Source organism: Bombus flavifrons, chromosome 16 (genome assembly GCF_040668555.2).
Source record: "Bombus flavifrons isolate JBK064 chromosome 16, iyBomFlav1_principal, whole genome shotgun sequence".
Taxonomy (NCBI): Eukaryota; Metazoa; Arthropoda; class Insecta; order Hymenoptera; family Apidae; genus Bombus; species Bombus flavifrons.
In genome coordinates this window covers 10250743-10269254 of record NC_138457.1, presented here as the reverse complement: position 1 = coordinate 10269254, position 18512 = coordinate 10250743, and the positions used below count along the sequence as shown (strand labels likewise).

Sequence of the window (18512 nt, the reverse complement as noted above, 5' to 3'; positions counted from 1 at the left end):
TATTACTTTCGCTTAAACTGCTCTCAATTTTATCGCGTCTGTTTCAGAAGAAAAACACGAACAAATACGTGTATACACAGGCTGCCCGTAGCATCGAGCACTCGCTTCGGCGGTGGATTCTGCACGTGAAAACAATGAAAAAGTTGGTACAAACACGCGCCCTGTTTGACCCTGTTTTCGAGTTCTAGCGAGTTTTACGTCGGAATAATTCGCCCGTTGACAGTATCGAAATACCTGGCGAGAGAATCGAACGAGGCTTTCGGAAAATGAGAACGATAGCTGGAAAAATGGAAAGGATAAGGCGGTCGATGGCAAGGTAGTTTTGACCATTTCTTGCGCAGGTATGCAGATACACCGTGTCGAAGGTGAGATTCGCCAGAAGTGGAAAACGAGATGAAATAGGGCACATGTTTGTACGAACGCTTTTCGTTGTTTCCTCGCGCAGAATCGATCGCCGAAACGAGTCCCCGACGCTACCCTGTATTCACTGTAAATAAATGGTAAAACGCGCGGGAAATGAAAAAAAATTACGGTCTGAGAAGTAATGGAATAGTTTGAGCGATTTTGCTTACCAATAATAATAATAATAATCGGTAATAATAATCGATAATAAGATTTAACGATGGTCTTCTGTTCGAACAACGATCACCTCTTCGTCGATGATTTTTCCTCGTAAAAAGGAAAGGAAAGCGTTAGAAACGCTAAAACCACGAAGGTTGCGAGAATAGGTTTCGAGATGACAGTGACAATACCGTAATCATTATGGCGGCAGATTCGAACGCTACAGGTGAAATTTAATATATCGCGTTTAAGGTAAGGACAGGGACGTCTTTGCGCGAGCTTAATTACCTTCAGTGGCCTGGAAGCTTGCGGAACTCGCGGAAATTCACTATCAACGCGTCGCAGAGCCGTTCGCGCCTGTTTCTCTTTCTCCAACCCCTTCCCAAAAGCCTTTAGCCAGCCCCGTCTGACGCGGCCGCGCGGCCTCGAAACATAATTAAAATTTTCTAATTAAGAATTTCGATAAGGAAGCGCTCCGGCTGGTGAAAGGAAGGCGCTTTGCTGTCACGAGACCGCCTTATTTTCCCTCTATAACCATCCCCTTATCGTCGACCTGTTCTCGCTGTACTATCCACGCTGCTTAATATCGCAGATGCAACCCCCTTCTGTGTTTACTGAATTAACGAATCCCTGCCTCCGACATTCCCTCCTCCACACCGAAGAAGAATCCTCAAAGGGCGTGGTATCAGCCTTCTTTCGCTGCTTACTCGCGAAATCGAAACGTTTTCCTTAGTTATTTCACGGTGGATGCCGGATTACGGTGGTATTACGGGCTGGTTGCGGAGCACCGATATTTTTCAACTTTTACACGATAAATTCGATACAGTGTTCGAGATACGTTCAAAGTATAGAAAGATGCTGCTCGAACACGATGTTAATAAAAGCGTACCGCTCTTTCCGATAATCGTATCACGGACAACTGTTGGACCCAAGTTCCATTCTCCGATTATATTTGTAAAAAAATTGATTTCCACGCATATCCAGCGCCTAGACACTTTTTCATCCAGATCTTCGCAACGTTAGACGATAATTTTGTGAATCCAGGTTCGCGGACCTTCGAACGATAATTTTTCGGATCGAGATTTCTGATATTTCGAGATGGTGGTAGTTTCACGAACTGAGACTCTTCGAGCTTTCCCTAAACTCTAATCCATCGATAGAACGTTTTATTTAGAGTCTGCCAAGACTGTGAAATTGGCGAACTTTAGTTACATCGTTCAACGACGATACGTTGACTACTCGTCGAGCAAATTGTATCTCGCTGTCTGTGACTATCTGCGACTCGCAAAATCTGAATTGCCAGCTGCCGCAAACACCGCATCGCGAATAGATCGCGCGAAGAAACAGGGAAAAATCGATCTCCATCTGGCAAGCATCGCTCTGTCGGTCCACTCGACGCTGCGCGTTGGTCGGTTTCCGGCGGTCGTTCGACGCTGGCTCGAGTCTCGGCCGGAATAACCGGGATTCCTGGCTGTGGAAGCTATGGAGTGGCCGATTCCAGGCTAACCTCGTTCGGTCTGCTAACTAAGCGGCGCGATCCTGTCGTGGATTCTCGTTTGGAAACTTAATCGGGCCGTATCGAGGATCTGCGTGTCGAAGAACGATCATCGAACCGTGGCCCTTCTCCAACCTAACGAATCACCGTGTTACCTTCCGCCGAGAGAGCACGCGATTCTCCACATTTTCTCTGTGTGTATGTGTGTGTACGTGTACTTACCACCGTGCACCACGTATTTTATCTTAAAACGATGAGAATCGAGGAACGTGTCAGACACGAAACTGAATTCTTTCTCCTTTTTCGCGAAATTTATTGGAATTTTGTTGACACTGTAATTAAAAGGATTGGACAGGTATCGAGGGTGCCTTGGTACAGTGGGTACAGAAAGTACTTATTGAACGCGATTAACCGAATGGAATTTAAAGAGAGAGACGCGTTTCATCCACCGAATATTACAAATAGGTATTATACTTTCGATATTTGTTACATTCATTTCTTATATTATCAAATGAAATTTAAATTTCGTACGAACGCGTAAAAATTCGCGGTCTGATAATCATCGCGTTTACACGTACTACGGCGGTTAATTGGATGGCACTACCTCTGTATCTTCCTAACGACAAGGTTTAATCGTAGAACGGATTTTTCACAACTTTCGCATACTTGCAGTGCAGGGTGGAGAGAAAGAAATCGGTGAATTATAGGAAGGGAACGTATCGAGAAAAGAATATCTCCTTTTGTTGCTGCAAGTTCGTTTCGATAATCGTTATTGCACAGGGGGATGAGAACGAACGTAGCCGCGTTGCACGTTCAAGACGAAGGCAGGAAAGAAAATAAGTCGACAGAGGAGAGGAAAAACTATTTCCACCGCGTTACCGTCTTCTTTTGTGTCGTGCAAGTTTTTCAGAAGTGCTTTTTCCTATTGTTCGGACTCGCGGGCTCGAGGTAAAATCTCGCAGGAAAGAACAGATTTCGCCAACTTTGCCTCGACTCCATGGTTATCCGCGATTGAATTCTTTACGCGTGCTCCGCCTGGACTTATTCAATTATAAAACGTTTATTTAACGTAGCAAATTGCCTTCTCCCGCCGACGAGTGATATTTCTGCCTCTGCGAGAATTTATTTATTTGGAATACCTTTCGTAACTTTTGATTCAGCCTCTGAAATATTTCGCTTTGCTATCCTTCGCAAATGTATCTTTGCCAAATTTCTTTTGCCGATCTTCGTTACTCTTTCGCTGAAAGTTGCGACGTTTATTCGAAAAGTTTATGAACGCGTAATTGCGGCAATTTAATATCGCAAAAATATATCCGAGTGCCGAGAAACACGAATATCTGCGTTATCTTACGTACTGCGTTAAGACGAATTGGAAAAGAAAAGGATAGCTAAATTTTAATACGTACGTATATACGAGTAGCTGTAAAATCACAAATCCGATACTAAATCCGATAGTAAATGTTTTCGAAAACAGCTGCTAGCTGGATCGCATCTGCCTAAATCGCGAAGAATACGTGATAAATACTTGCAGAAACCGGGACAAACTACGCAAATGTTAGCCGAGTGGTTTCCGAACATTCAAACGTTTCCCATGGAATTTATTTTAGCGCGCTCTTAAGAATTTCAGCGATCTTACCCGAAATCTGTTTCGCTACCAATATCCGTTGTCTGCGGGTGTTTACGTTTTTGTAGCCTCGAGCACGCGTTCGTTAACAGGCGCTTTGATCGACGATTGGTAGAACCACTTATCCCAACGACGAGCAAATCGCTAATTAAACGGACGTCCCGCCGAAGATGGAACGAGATTATATTCGACGATCGTCCCAGAAGTCTGGTTAAACCCGCGGGCAACAGGTTCCGCGAGGTTTCTATGCGACGCAGCCTCCAATTCGATTCTGACAGATTGCAAATGCGATTGCAGTCGTGGCACGTGCCGCGTTATGACGTTCGACTTGTGCTGGAAATGGCGGCGATTCGCGGAAATCAACGACCATTGTCTCTGACTCGAATCCAATGAAATCGCAACGGGTTAAACGGTCATTCGTACTACGGTACGAGTACGCTAGAAGCGCAAAACGGCATGCACGATTCAATATGCATACCATCGGTAGTGTGTTTAAATGCGCGTACGTACGTGCAAAAAGTAGAGAATTTTCCGAAGAAACTGAAAACGCAACTTTGAACACTTTGAACGTGCAAGAATCGGCAGAATGCGCGTGATGTACAACAACGTATAAAACATCCAAACTCTAATACTCGCCGTAACGTTCGGTAAATAGAGCGACTGGATTTTTTGTACTTATATTCATAAAAATGTGAATTTGCATAAATATCCGCAGTCTAGTAATTATTATTCCGTTATATTCGTAGAGCAATTCGGTCGTAATTCCGCAGAATTCCGATTGCAATCGTCGATTCTCTTACCGAGCAACATTCTTCTGCTTACCTTTGTTAAACCTTTTTTTAAATTCCAAAAAGAAGACTCGTTTGTAACTTCAGCAGACCACGATAAAAACGATTCTTTTGGCGAAAGATCGAACGAGGAACGTTCATCGAGTCTCGGCTTGGGAGAATTCTCGAATTATCCTGCGCTCTCCTCCATTAAACGTCGCAAGTACAGAGGGCGAAAGCTTGAGTGCATCTCGTAAAACATTCAACGATATTCAAAGACAATATCGAAAGCTCTTGCGCGGCCTCTTGCCTCTTTTTCACCGCACTACCGAAGAGGAGAGAGAGAGCACTATGGAACTTTCATGTTGGGCAAAACGCGCCCAACTTAATCGCATTACTTTAACGAGAAGCCCTTTTTACCCCGAGTCTTATTCGAACCCCTCTTCGATATTCCATCCCTTCGAATATTTCGATTAAGCGTAACGATCTATTAAGAGAGTAGATTTTCGAAAATAACTAGATTCCCCCGTCGAAATTTATTTTACGCTGTATTTTAGCTGTTCTTGGAAAACTTAATTCTAATCTACTCTGGAAATTGCTGTTTATATTCGGTATATAGTATCTTGCGATTACGGCGTTTTATAATTTCGGAAATTCGTAGTTCGAGATTAGGTTGATCGGAATTTGTCATCTTACGAACGAGTGGTTACGAAGTGATTTGTAATTTTCCCTAGAGAGACGAGAATTAAGCGGGCTTATTTATTTGTATTTGAAATTAATTTAGTATCTTTTAGAGGGAAGAACTCGCCATTTCGGTCGTAATTTAATATCAGGAACTTTTAAATTTACCAGCTCGCAGCAAAATTGTTGAATATTTCTATGCAACTGAAAAGTAGAATTAAACATATAAGAACCGGAAGAAAAAGTCCGAGGGTCGGAGCCAAGTTTTCAAACGAAAATCAACCGAATCAGACTCGACTTTGCTCTCTTGCCGGGCATATTCGGATCAGAATTAACGATCCATACCCTAACTTCGCCCCCTATCCGAAGGATAGGAAGAACCTGGTAGGAAAAGATGCCCGCAGGATTTCTCTAGTCTCGGGGGATGTTTCCTTCTTGCACCGACTATGTCCCTTACCAGAGGCAAGCAAACTGGAAGTCGAGTTAGTATGTGTTTATAGAGCCGCGTTGTCCTTGCATCAATCTCTAAATTTGCTGACGTGCCGCTCGTTTTCCAAGCCCTGTGAATCCTTTGGTCTTCGAAGAACCAAGTTTAAAGTTCAAAAAGAGTCAAAGAAAAACTATAAAACGTCGTAATTTCAAATTTTAAATGTCACCGATTCTAATTATCCTAACTTTTATTAATTACGAGCTTGATCTAGGTAATTTTCAATTTAAAAAGTTCCCGTTTACACAGTAGCGATATCAATATTATGATTATTACAAATTCGTGAATTTGAAAGTTTCGAACATTGGTAAAGTTTGTTAACCCTATAGAACGATACGCGTGAAGTAGGTACGTAACTGAAAGATTACGTATTAATTATCGATAATTTTCTACTTTGAGAGCTTTCGCAATTACCCAAACGCCGTCTTGAAACTTTCAAAGAAACGCCAGGTAAAAATTACTTTCATCGGAGTAAAGAAGAAGATCTTAGGTTATTCGTTGCTCTATTGGATCGAGGATCTTTAAGGTTTAAGCGTGAGCAAAACTCAGTATCAGGGAAACGTTCCTGGACTTGGCTGCGTGATTACTATAATCGAGCCTTTTGTTATTTTGCCTGGTTAGTTCATTTCGCGTTCGCGTAAGTCCTCTTTAAAGTAAAATACCCGTGTACGTGCCCGTTTTGCAGTTGGATTAGATTCAGCCTTCGACCTAAAGCGAAAAAGCTTCGCTCCGCGCTCTGCATCCTTACTGGCCGCTTAAAAGAACGATTAATCCTTTGAAATTAATCGATTAAAAATATATCCGTTCGATCGGACGTCGATACGAGAATTCGCAACTTGTTGTTGTCAGATTTACTTTATCCACGCTTCCCGACTTTCGACCACTTCCTCTTACATCTTCGTTTACATTTACGCTGACATTCTATCTTGGAGTCTCACAACCTAAACGTCTTATGTCAGCTTGCTCTGCTAACGTCGCGCATCTCTTTGCCACTGGTCATTCGAGAATTTGCGATTACTACATTTGGATGATTGCATTTAGTAGATAAGTTTTAGAAAAATAATTACGAAGAATTACGATTTCAGGGATCTGTGAGCGGAAATTAGATCGATCGGTAGGAGGATAGTCAAATAACAGTCTCGCGTTCAGAGTACAAGGCAGATAAGAACAACAATCGTAAACCGTGTCGACTTTCATGGCAGGCTGGCAAATAATTTATTAGTAAATTGATTTGATTTAGCAGTTATGCGAAGGAATGAATAAATAGCCTGATCGTAATTGAAATACGTATTTCATTCGAAGGTTCCGCGACTTTTCAGAGTCTGTCACGACGAGAATGAAATTGCGCAAGGAGATAAGTTAGTTTGATATTTTGTTTACTTTCTCCGAATTGCCATCGTAATTGGAAAATGGAACCGAGGAAATTGATGCAACTTTTTCAAATTGGCTGCTGGTAACAGCGACTGAATTTCGATACAGTCAGTTATAGTTTCCATTTGCGTTGCGTGCAATAACCAATTCATTTGGAACCAATAAAATGATCGCGTCGCAGTCTTTCAAATTGCTTAGACGACAATAAAGAAATACTAAGTGAAGCGAGCGTGTTTCAAACGTGGAAAGAAATTTTCGTTGTCGCGAGGAGTTCACGGGCGACCGAATCGGCAACAGGTCCACCGAAACCAAATCGTTGTTTCGAAATGAACAAGAGAGAGAAAGAGAGAGAGAGAGAGAGAGAGAGAGAGAGAGAGAGAGAGAGATGACTCGAATATTGGCTAAAAATGCAAATTGTCCCTCGTTCGAGCGCGCACCGCGCATCGGCTGTGAAGTAATTGAAAACACGCGTCATCTCCGGCTACGACGAGGGGTCCCGGCGCATTGCTTCCGGTACCGTTCGACTTCCGCCCCGCTACTCTCTAAAATTGCGCCGAACTGCTTTTCGAAGATGGCGTTTTCTGGTAGCCGTCCAACATACACGTCGTTGACCGCGGTTGTACAAACGTAATCCTATCTTCCATTCTCCGTATAAGAGTATTAAACCCCGTCTGTGTACATCTATATGTTTAACTTCGCTTTCGTAAGATTTTATGAAATGAAACGGACCGGTAGTAGGAGAAGGCAGGCATCGTTGGCAGAGAACCGCGCTAAACGTTGGTGTGGCGTCATCGTTCATGCGTCACCGTCGGTATCCGTAATGCGGATACACCGATTGCCAATTAGCGGCTCGATGTCGATCGATCGTAAGCCACCGGCTGAGCACGGTCGACCGATCCGTACTCGTTAACGACAACCTCGAAAGAACCCATCTTCTCGGATCGGAGAATTCTCCGGGATCTTCGCGATCATCCCCCGATTTCACGGTCGAGCTTCGTCTTCTCAGCGAATAAGACACCCTGTATGTACGTTATCTTGCGATGGACGAGCTTACGAGAGCAAATCGCTTGTTTTTTTAGGCTCGAGTACGGATCGTGTACTTGTCCAACGAAATCAAGAACTCGATGAAAAACGAAAACGCGAGTCAGTTCGGTCTGCCAGAGATCGACTAACGTGCCGTTAGTCCACCATCCAGTTATAAACCGTCTCTCAAACGCACCCTAAAATTCGCCCGCATCATCAACATCGTAAACATCAAGAAGATTCTTGTCGGGCCTCTCCTCTCTTCTTCGTTCCAATAAAAACAACGAAATGGACGCGCTAAACGTAGCGGCGAGCTCGGTGGAAATAGACGAGAGAGCCACACTTTGCTCAAAGCGATAATTGCACACGTTATTCCGCGTTAATACCAGCGGATAAAGCGCCCGTGACGCTTGTCCACGTCCTCTCCTTTTATTTCTGGCCGCGAGTTCCTCTTGCACCCTCTGTTTCCGCCGTGCACGCGGAGAAACGGGTCGCGTTTGATTAATTCTGCATCCAACCGTGGCTAATTCTCCGGCGATTAACTCCGAGCGAGGGGCGAAAAAAGAGGGAAAAACGAGAATGTGCGACGTGAGAATGGAAATGTCGAGCGTTCTCTGTTCTCTCGCCCTCTCTCTCTCTCTCTCTCTCTCTCTCTGTTTGTCTGTCTGTTTCTTTCTTTCTCTCTGTCTCTTTGCGACTTGTTGCAAACGATTCGCGAATGTGCGTGTGCGTTCGCGTGCTCGAATGATAAATGAACGCTTGCTCGATTCGTTTGGAATGGAGGCTGGTTTCGAGGAAAGGAGCGACGTTATAGTTTGAGTTATAGTTATTATCGTAGAATAACTTACGGATCTCTGCACTGTAGTTGAGAGTTGAAATTTTGCTGATTGTGCTAGGGTTCGGCAACTATCATCTATCGTTGAACGTCGAGTATTCTGTGATTCTGTGACGTTTTAATCTGTTAATTTTAGTCTATCAACTGCGGCTCATATTTTTTCCAATGGATTTTGCACCATCTTTACTGTCCGTATACCCCGGGATCTTTCTTGAAAAATTGGAAAATTTCGTGGGTTTCTCGCAAGACGGGCAGGTGACAGACCTTTGGCTCTCTTCTTAAAACAAAGTTACAGGATAGGTAACATTAAGAATCTATTTGGAAGGCTCGAGAATGCTGTATGAATCTTTCTACACATTTTCGAAGATTTTCGTCCACTGAAAAACGTGGCGAATGTAACCAACCCCCGATTACGGTTTATGGTAACCGTTGAAACGTTTACGGAGCGAGGCTTGAGATTATAATATTTGTACTATTATCTAAAATTACTAACTAAAATTACGTATCTGAATATAAAATTAACGAAATTGAACTTGGCATAAAGTAGAACCGATCGACTCGGCCTTTACGAACCTCACGTAATCCCTGTACCGATATAAAGTGAAATTATAATTCTACGATGTAAAACGATCACGCTTATGAGAAACACGCGGTCAACTATAACGTGCACGTGGTACGAAGAACGCAGCGAAACACACGGAGATTGGAGAACAAAGAAGTCGTCAAATCTACGTATCCCGTTTCCCAAATAAAATTGCAATCCTCCAACCTGGAAGAAAAAACGAGAATTAGCAACGCGTTCATCGACAATGCGCGCATCGGAACGTACAAAAGCTTGAACAGCAACAACGTCCGATATATCCGCGAGCAAAGCAAGATCCAGCGGTGCAACAACCGTGGAATACGGGGAATCGTGGCGCGTTTGGCTCGCAGCCACCCCTCGAGCTTCTTCACCCTGCCGACACTGGTCAAGCCTCATTTTTCTTTCTCTTTCTTTTTATCTGTTTCTTCTTTTCCCTCTTTCCCTTTTTTTTTTTCTTTTTACGCGAACGGATATTTTATTCAGCGGCACTCGACCGGCTCACGGCTCTCGGCTCTCGGCTCTCGCGGCCGTTTGATATCGCAGTCTCATTGCATAAAACCCGAGGCTTGCATAAAACAGCGGACCAGGCGTTTTCTCCAGGCACGACGGCTGGGAGAAAGACAGGATTCGCCTCCTCGTGGACAGGGGAGAAAGGAACTCGGTGGAAAAAAATTCATCTGACGGAGGATTAAGCGACACGGGCGAGCTTCCGCGTGTCGAGTTGCCGGAGGGTGCGTGGCGATCGATGTGTCTGACGATTCTCACGCGTCCTTCATTTTCTTTTCTTCTTTATGGCATATTCTTGATGCTTATTTGTCGTTAGATTGCGATTTGTCTGTATAGAATTTCGTGGGTTTGCGAATAGAATCGAAGAAATGGTAGAATAGAATCAGAGTCGTGCACTCTGTACTGTACTCTCGCGTCTTCGAATTTTCTATAATTATACGACGGTATCGATGAAAATTCGCGTGTCTACGAATTGTTATAATACACGAGAGATCAAAAAGAAAGAAAAAGAAAATGGTACGTAACGTGATAAAAGGCGAATGAAACGGAGAATCAGAACGTTTTATCAACTTTGAGCTCTAACAATTTCGCACTGTAATTTCAATTGTATCTCTGTGCGAGCATGCCGGAATACAACAGCGTTCCTCGACGATATTCGACCAACGCAAGGCGCGTGTACGAGTCTTTGACCAACGAGACGTTTTACCGACTCGTTTTATGACATATCCCCGTCATCGAGTCGCAATCTTGAACACCAGCACGGCAGTTTAGGTTCGTAAATTAGATCTGTGTCATGTGGCAGCGGTCGATCCGCGGGTTGGACCGAAGGATGAGGGGCGACGTTGGGGGTTGCTGTGCCACGAGGTTGTTCAAGGAAACGTTGTAACAGCACGATCCGTGGCGGCTTAACCGGCAAAGCCGAAGTAAGACCTTCAGCGAAATTTCTATTTCCGTGAACGTCGTGTTGCCGCGCTGTTTTAGTGGTTCAGGGACGAAATCATCCTCCTGCTGTTACACGACCACCACCCTCTTTCTTTGATCTCTCGAGTCGTTTAAACGCGACGAAGGCTCGTGGTAACTCGAGGACACGTGGATGTTCGTTTTCAGCGCCATTTTATTCGATTGAGTATTAGTAGCGGTGTATCTAGTAACGATGACGTATTTATGCTTCGTGACTATTCATTTACGTCTCAAAGAGATCTAGTCCCGTATGACCAGATGGTAGATAGTCTAAGAGAAGTTCTTAAAAATCAGTTGCGTTTATCGCTGTTACACGCGAGTCCCCCGTTCAATTTGTAAATATGTTTGTACGGTAAAATACTGCCTGGAACCTTGAAATCTTTAGTTTTACTCTGGCGCTTATACTTTTGAATTTTAAAGGATCGTTCGAAAGACTCGGCAAAAACACGGCGAATAATATTTGTCGGCTACAAAAAGCAGCTTCCTACGGTTTGGAAACGAGGTTGAGGATTTACAGCGGCGACGATCCCGGGAACGAACGAAACCGGTCTCTAAGTACACTTTAATTAGCCGGCGAGCAAACAATCAAGCTCCTAAGCCAGCGATTTACACGGGGAGGATGCGTGCGGATACGGAATTACCATCTCGATGCCAGAAGCGTCTCGTTTCCAAGAAACCAGATTCTGCTACCAACGATTTTCGCTATTCCGGCTATCATCTGGCAACTCTCGAGAGCCCTCGCGCTGCCTTATATATTCTCGAATAGTAAATCCAATAGTACAGGGTAACTGTACTCAACGCGAACACCTGATGTTAAAAGCTTTCCAAAATGAGAAACACGCTGACGTCGAAAGAGGGCAAAATTAATATTTCGATACTCTTACGTTGATAGATAATTACGTAGAAACAACGATCGGCTGGATTCAACGATAAATTTCCAAGCGAAGCTACAGCGTGAATACCGTTTGTCTTTTAGTTTGAACGAAATATTTTACGCCGTTGCCGATTGATCTCGTCGGTTACTTACTGAGATATCGCAGCGTTCCCAACAACGGTAAACATTGTCAGCGTTCCCAAAAACGAAAAATAGTATCTGAGAGGATTATTTTCTAACTTTGACTCGAATAATACTCGCCCTGTAAGCTTGCCAAATAATCTTTTACCCCGCTAATTTAACAGTATTTCTTCGTCTCTGTAATAATTCGTCGTTTATTTTTACCTTTCCAATTTTCTTTCACTTTTGTCGTGCTTAGCTAACGTTTTCTCTGTCTTTCTGTGTTCCAGGTAGGTCTAGTAAGCAATAAATTGATTTGTGTTCTGTGCACGAAGGGAAAGTACGTGCGAAGATTCTAGACAGTATGATGATGGCAAACCTACCCCCCGTTATGCTGCCACCCCTTACCGACTATGGGATGCTGACTCCTACCCTCGGAATAAAGGTGAGTCGCCATCATCCAGTTTGGATTGGCAGCGTATCTTTCAAATTTCAACGAAATTACAAATTACAAATTACAAATTTAAAAAAAATCTCTGCAGAATTCACAGAATATGGAAATTTCCGAAGAAACGCAAATTTGTCGAACGTTATTGCCGAAACGTATACCTATCGATCCTTTCAGCGGTAAAATACGATATAGCACAAATATATCGTGGCACAAGAAGCCGTAAAACATGCTACGAACAAATAATACCATTGCTTATCGTTATCGTGTCTTTAAGACGTTAAATGTTAATATCTTTTTTATCTACCGTATTTTAAAAAGAAAATGACACTTGGCGGAAACTTTCTGTGCGTGTACCACATTACGGCGCGAAACGATTTAACGTTAATATCAGATACGAATCATCGAATAAAATATCCTACAAACGCGCGATAAAAATGTTTCTCATTCCGCTGAAAGAATTTCCTATTACGTGCAATACAAGAAAAAAAAAAAAAAAAAAAAAAGAGAAAAGAAAAAAAGAGAGAGAAGTTGGCATCACAAGCCAATGAAAAAGAAATTAAAGGAAGCGAGTTTCGTTCGTCGAGTGTAAATTCGGTGTAAATTCATTCCAAACGATTCGTAGCGCTGAAAAATGATCTTAGAGCTTGCTCTCCAGATGCATCCGTTTTGAAAAAACTGGTTGCCGCTGAAAGGATTAATTAAACGCGAATTCGATCCGCGGAGCAAGAAATCGGTACGTCGTGGATGAACGATCGATCGAACGAAAATTATCGAAATACTAGAAAACGTTGAATTTGAATAAAAAGGATAAAGATGAGTCGGTGTCAGGGGTAAGTGAACCAACGTCGTACACCCTTTTCGAGCTTTCTCTTGTCTCAGTGATTATTTTCTTGTACAGCACCGTTGCCGAAAGCGTACTTGATGGCGTGTAGAGCTTGCTTCTTTTTCCACGTCGCGAGCACGTGACGCGTCATTTCCTTTTTCCTTTATTATTTCCGTGTTTTCTTGAGTTTCTCTATCAATGTGAAGAAGGCATGCTTTTGTCGTTGTTAAGATGTTTTTATACTATGTATATGTATGTATTCGTGTGTCTGGATGGTCGTTCTTTGGCTGGATAATTTCCAATGTCTGGTAAGTGATGAAAAGTTGATTCTACGAGGTTTTTCAGATGCCATTGTCGTTGAGACGTTCGTACATATCCGCGGGACACCGTTTGAACACGCGTGGAATAAATTATTACCTATCGAAACAGAAATTTCAAACAACGTCAATTTTCTTCCATCCGTAGGGTTTTGATCAATTTTCACTCTTGCTCTTTTCGATCGTGTAATTCGTCGCTCTTTCGGACTCTTTGACCGTTATACGCTTTTTCTGATGTTTTAATTCGGCAAATGGACGCACGCGTTAATGCAGAGAGATGTTAGAAGCATCGTTGGCGAAACTGATCGAGGCGTAAACCCGGTCGCGATCGTTCCATCCGAATTCCTATCGCACTTTCGCGTTAACGGCTCTCGTTTCGAACCGTACTGTTTAATATTTACGGCTGGTTAGCTTTTACTGCAACTTTCGACCGATGTTACGATCCCTTTTATTAGCAGAAACGTTTCGCTTTTTGTCTCGATTTCGATGCTCCATTTTTATCGAACGAACGCTTTAAATTCGCAGTGATGCGTTATGTAGTATTATTAGATCGGCTAAATATAAGTTTGTTATATCGCTAATTTGTACCAATTGGTTTTATCATTTCTTCCTCTTCTATTAGGAAATATTTCAATCAGTAATATGAAATAAATGGTTAAAAAATATGTCGAATATGTTACACTGAAATTTATAGGAAAATAGAAGACGGATATTTGCAAATGAATGAAAAAGAATGAAGAATGAGGTTGTTAAATGTCTGCGAACCACGGTATATTAATTAAAATTCCTCCGGAAATACTTGCGAGGAATCTACGTGGCTACCACTGATACTATATCTATCGATGTGTTGGTCGAGGACGCGACTAATTTACCGCGTGGTTTTGTGTCCTGAAAACACGAAAACAGCGAATTCATTTTCATATCGAGCGAACCATTTAATTTCCATAAAATAACGAGTTCTTATTTGTATTTTCTAAATTTCCGCGGACGAATACCGCGAAACTGAACGTGCGAAGTTTTTGCGTATTTGATAATCGGAGAACTTGAAAGTTGGAAAATTTCGAGATCTATAGATATCCGATATTTCGTAATCTTTTCACGATTCGACGATAGAAAAATTTGGAAGCTCGTAAACTCGAGAATGAAATTGTCGCGGCACGAGATCGCGCACGAAAATTCTAATTCGTGAAACGGGAATGTCTAGATCCAAGTCGGTTTTCTAAAGCCGGTACAGTGTTGCGATGCAACAGGTCTCGACTGCTATCTGTGGCCATTCCGCGTCGGACAGAGGATCCGAATCGGTTCAGCGAGCTTATGGAACTTATTTCTGGTGACTTTGTGTCTATTAGGCTATTCAAAGGCCTCCTCTTAATCCTCTTTCACCCTCGCGCCCATTTCCATTTTCCCCATTCCGCATTTTCATGCACCTTTAAAAATTCTTCTGTTGTTTGCTTCGTGTCGACGATCACGCCAAGCCCTCTCTTGCCTCTTAAAGCGTTCTTTCTCTATACAATGTTTCCCTCTCTTTGTTCTTCCTTGAGATTTTATGCAGCTTGTTTTACGTTTTATAGGACTTTCTTTCGTATACTGTTCGAGTCGAACAGTAATTTGTTTTCTAATAAATTTGACCGTTTTTTCAATCGATATAGATATTCCTTGCGTAATTTAATCGTCGTACCTCTATAGTATTTAATATTAAATTTAGTAATGTTACAGGAATATTACAGGAACTTTGGGTTATTGAAATTTGGAAAAGATTTGGTTAATATTGATAATTCGTTGATATCCAAAGAGCAAAGGATACTTTTGTCGATAATTGGTAATAGCGATAAAATTTCAGATTCTCTGTTTAGCCAAAAGATAATATCACTTACGAAATTCACGAGATACTAAAGACCATTTTCTACGATCTGAAGCGCAATATCTCGCCCCCTGCTATAGCGAGCAGCAACTAGTGGCGCGAAATTACAAACGATTTTCGCGCCCAAAGCGGCCATTCGGCAATTAAAGGGATTCACCGTGATTTTATGGTCGCCTGTTCCCGAACCGCGTGCCGTTTCAGCTCGATCGCGTTCTTTCGAAACGACCGGGGCTTTCTCACGGCGATAACCATTGCCGTTAGGCGAGTTTATAAAGGCTGGAATGCAAAACAGCGAATGCGACGCCTCGTTTCGTAGTTGGAGAACGAAACGGGCCTCTTCCGCGAATACTGGACCTGTGAATCACGTTAAGACTTCGAATGTATCGCGTTGGATTTCATTCCCTGCCTTTACGCAACATTTACCTAACTTTTCTTTCTTTGCCCTAGTTTTTATTTTCGGATTCTAAGTACTAGTTGGTTCGCGCAATGTAAAATAATATGTAAAAAATGTGGTATCGCCTGACCAATCTGCCACGTCACTTTCCTTTTAGGTAAATAATCGTGCGTTTATTTGTTTTTCCGATTTACCAATTAACGTCCACCTCTTTTCGTCGTTAAAAATTGTGAAATTTTCACCTTCGAATGGAATTTTTCCTCGAACGTGTAACGCGTATTATCAATTTCCGTGTTTGCCACTTTAACGTGTATTATTAATTTCCATGTTTACCATCGAACAGAGGAAATGGAAATAACGATTAAAAAGGAACGAAATTTTAATATAGAAATACCCTATCGATATGTCAGAATTTCCAAATTCAATTCCCTTTGAATATGAATATGTCTCTTTATACAGGCTGTCTCGTTTCGAACGAAACTTACCTTGTTTCGAGGGATATACGTGCCTTCGAGATTTTAACCTGATCTTTGTTTTTCAAAGTGAAACTGCACGCTATCCACTCTTGTACACCAATCGATGCAATTTTTAAAGCCCTACAGAAAAGTATCGAGTATTCGTATTAAATATCGAGGTACTTGGGTCGACGAACGATTTCTACGAACGAGTTTTAAAAGATATTTTAACTTTGATCTCGTAAAACATGTCGTATAAAAGACAAGGGAAGACAACGTAGTGTTTTCATGTTTGAAACATGCTGGCAGATACTTGGATGGGTCGACTAAAACGAGACACCCTGTATATGCTGACGAATTTTCCATTTTGAAAGCGGCGAGGTTGTCCTTTGGATGGTAAAAGAGCGCATAAAAAGATAAACGAACCGGGGGATACGTCGTCAATTGACTGACTGTTAGACATTATTGGAGATGAAACGACGGTTGATCGAGTGTGATGGATTTCTGCTCCGTCACAGCCACCTCTATTCACGCAAATAATTATCTTGCCTCGATAAAACGTGGGACGTAGGGTAAATGATTGCACATCTATCGGACCTTCTACCCATTAAAAATCATTCCTGGTAGCCACGATGAAAAGAATATTACCGAAAATCGATTTCCTCCCGTGTATATTGCTTCAGAGGGACTCGAAGACCTTTTTTCAACTGGAAATTGAATTACGGGCAGACATTTGGAAAATGGAGTATAATAATTTAAAGAAAGGCGTTTTTTGCGTTTTGAAGGTTGATCGAATACTTTGTTCTAAAAAAGAAAGAAGACAAGAAGAGAATTGCAAAAGTAGCGAATATAATGAAATTAAAAATGCGGTATTCCACGTCTAGTCAAGAAAAAAAAAAAAAAGAAAAAGAAAAGAAGATTATCAAAAGTCTACCTTGTTTTAGAACCATTCTAATTAAGAACCATTCTTCGCTGTTCGAACGATACCGGCGAAACGTATCTCCGTTCTGAAACGTATGCGATACGATAGACAGAAACTTTCTGTCAGAAGATTCAGTAACAGACGAGAACAGACGAAAAATCGAGAGGAGAATCAAACGTGTTCGGAGAAGAAAGGATTCAGAGCGGAGAGAGAGGACTTCCGGTTTTCAGGAGGACCTCTATGCCGCGGTATTATTTTTGCGAGGAAATTTCTGGGCGTGATGGCGCGACAAGGCTGATTTGAATTTTTCTCGATGCGCCCGCGGCTCTTCCCGGGACACGTCCCATTGAATATTCCATAAATAAATCGGCGTTTAATAGAAAATCGGCTGGGAACCGTCTCATCGCTCACTGTCACGCCGCGGCTCGCGCGCTATCTCAATAATATTCAGTTTATAAAGTTTCGATGGCGTCCTTATTACGCCGAAGAGACTGACTGCTCTCCCTTCTCGGTCTTCGCCCTCCTTAACACCGATTTATCCCGTAATTCTAGTTTATTAGCTATTTCTCGCCGACGAACAAGAGCGATAGTCGCGGCAGCGCGAAATTACCATCCGATGGCATCTTCTCCGTTTCGAAATTTGTCGAATCCTCGAAAGTAAAGACCTCGAAGTCTATACTCGGAAAAGCTTTGTTTTGCTTCAATTTAGAAAGGAATTCATCGAAGATCTACTCGCCGAACTAATCTTATTTTTTCTACAAAGAGCACGATGTTTATCGCAGTACGTCGTTTAAAAGAGTCGACTAAGAAGCATTTTCGAGCAAAAAAGACTCTGATTTAACAAAGTTTCTTGAAAAATTATTGGTCGTCGTTGGTTTCGTGATTTTCTACGATACAAAGATTCCCCCCTCTCCATAGAGCGCACAACGGCTCTAAAAATAGTCTAATTATTAAAGGTGGAAGGAAAATTTCGTGCAAAGATAGATCGGAGACGATCAGCTTTGTCTCGATTCCCCCGCGAAGAGGAAGTCGGAGAGAAGAGGGTGAAAAGGGGGTGACAACCTCTTCACAGGTGCACGTTGTAGCCAGTTAATTGAATCGCTTAATTAATTTTGTAGTCTTTAATTAAACGTAAGAAAAGACACTACGGGGAGCCGATAATTTTGATGAGATTCAGGATGCCGGAATTAGGAAAGAGGGCTGCTGATAACGCGTTTAATACTTGATCGTAACCAGCACGTGGTCGTCGGACGAACCATCTCCGAGTTACTCACCGTCGAGGAATCCATTTTGGTTCTGCATATGTTACCGTTGATTTGGTAATTTAAGTTCGATCAGGGGAGGTGGTGCTGAATTTTTCATCCTAAGGCGACTAGAACCTCGTGCTATACGGGCTGGATA

At 42.4% G+C, this 18512-nt stretch overlaps 1 protein-coding gene across 12 annotated transcripts in view; it reads left to right on the top strand.

The window, feature by feature from the left end:
• The window catches only part of heph (polypyrimidine tract-binding protein 1 heph), a 415917-nt gene that overhangs the window by 156783 nt on the left and 240622 nt on the right, over positions 1-18512 (top strand). For 4 of the 12 annotated variants that reach the window (XM_069130464.1, XM_069130463.1, XM_069130462.1 and 1 more), the window contains one exon: positions 12179-12333. The exons of the other annotated variants lie outside the window; for them this stretch is intronic. In XM_069130464.1, coding sequence (XP_068986565.1) covers positions 12253-12333 — 81 coding nt within the window. In that variant the 5' untranslated portion in view covers positions 12179-12252. The remainder of the gene's footprint in view (positions 1-12178; positions 12334-18512) is intronic. 12 annotated transcript variants of the gene reach the window in all.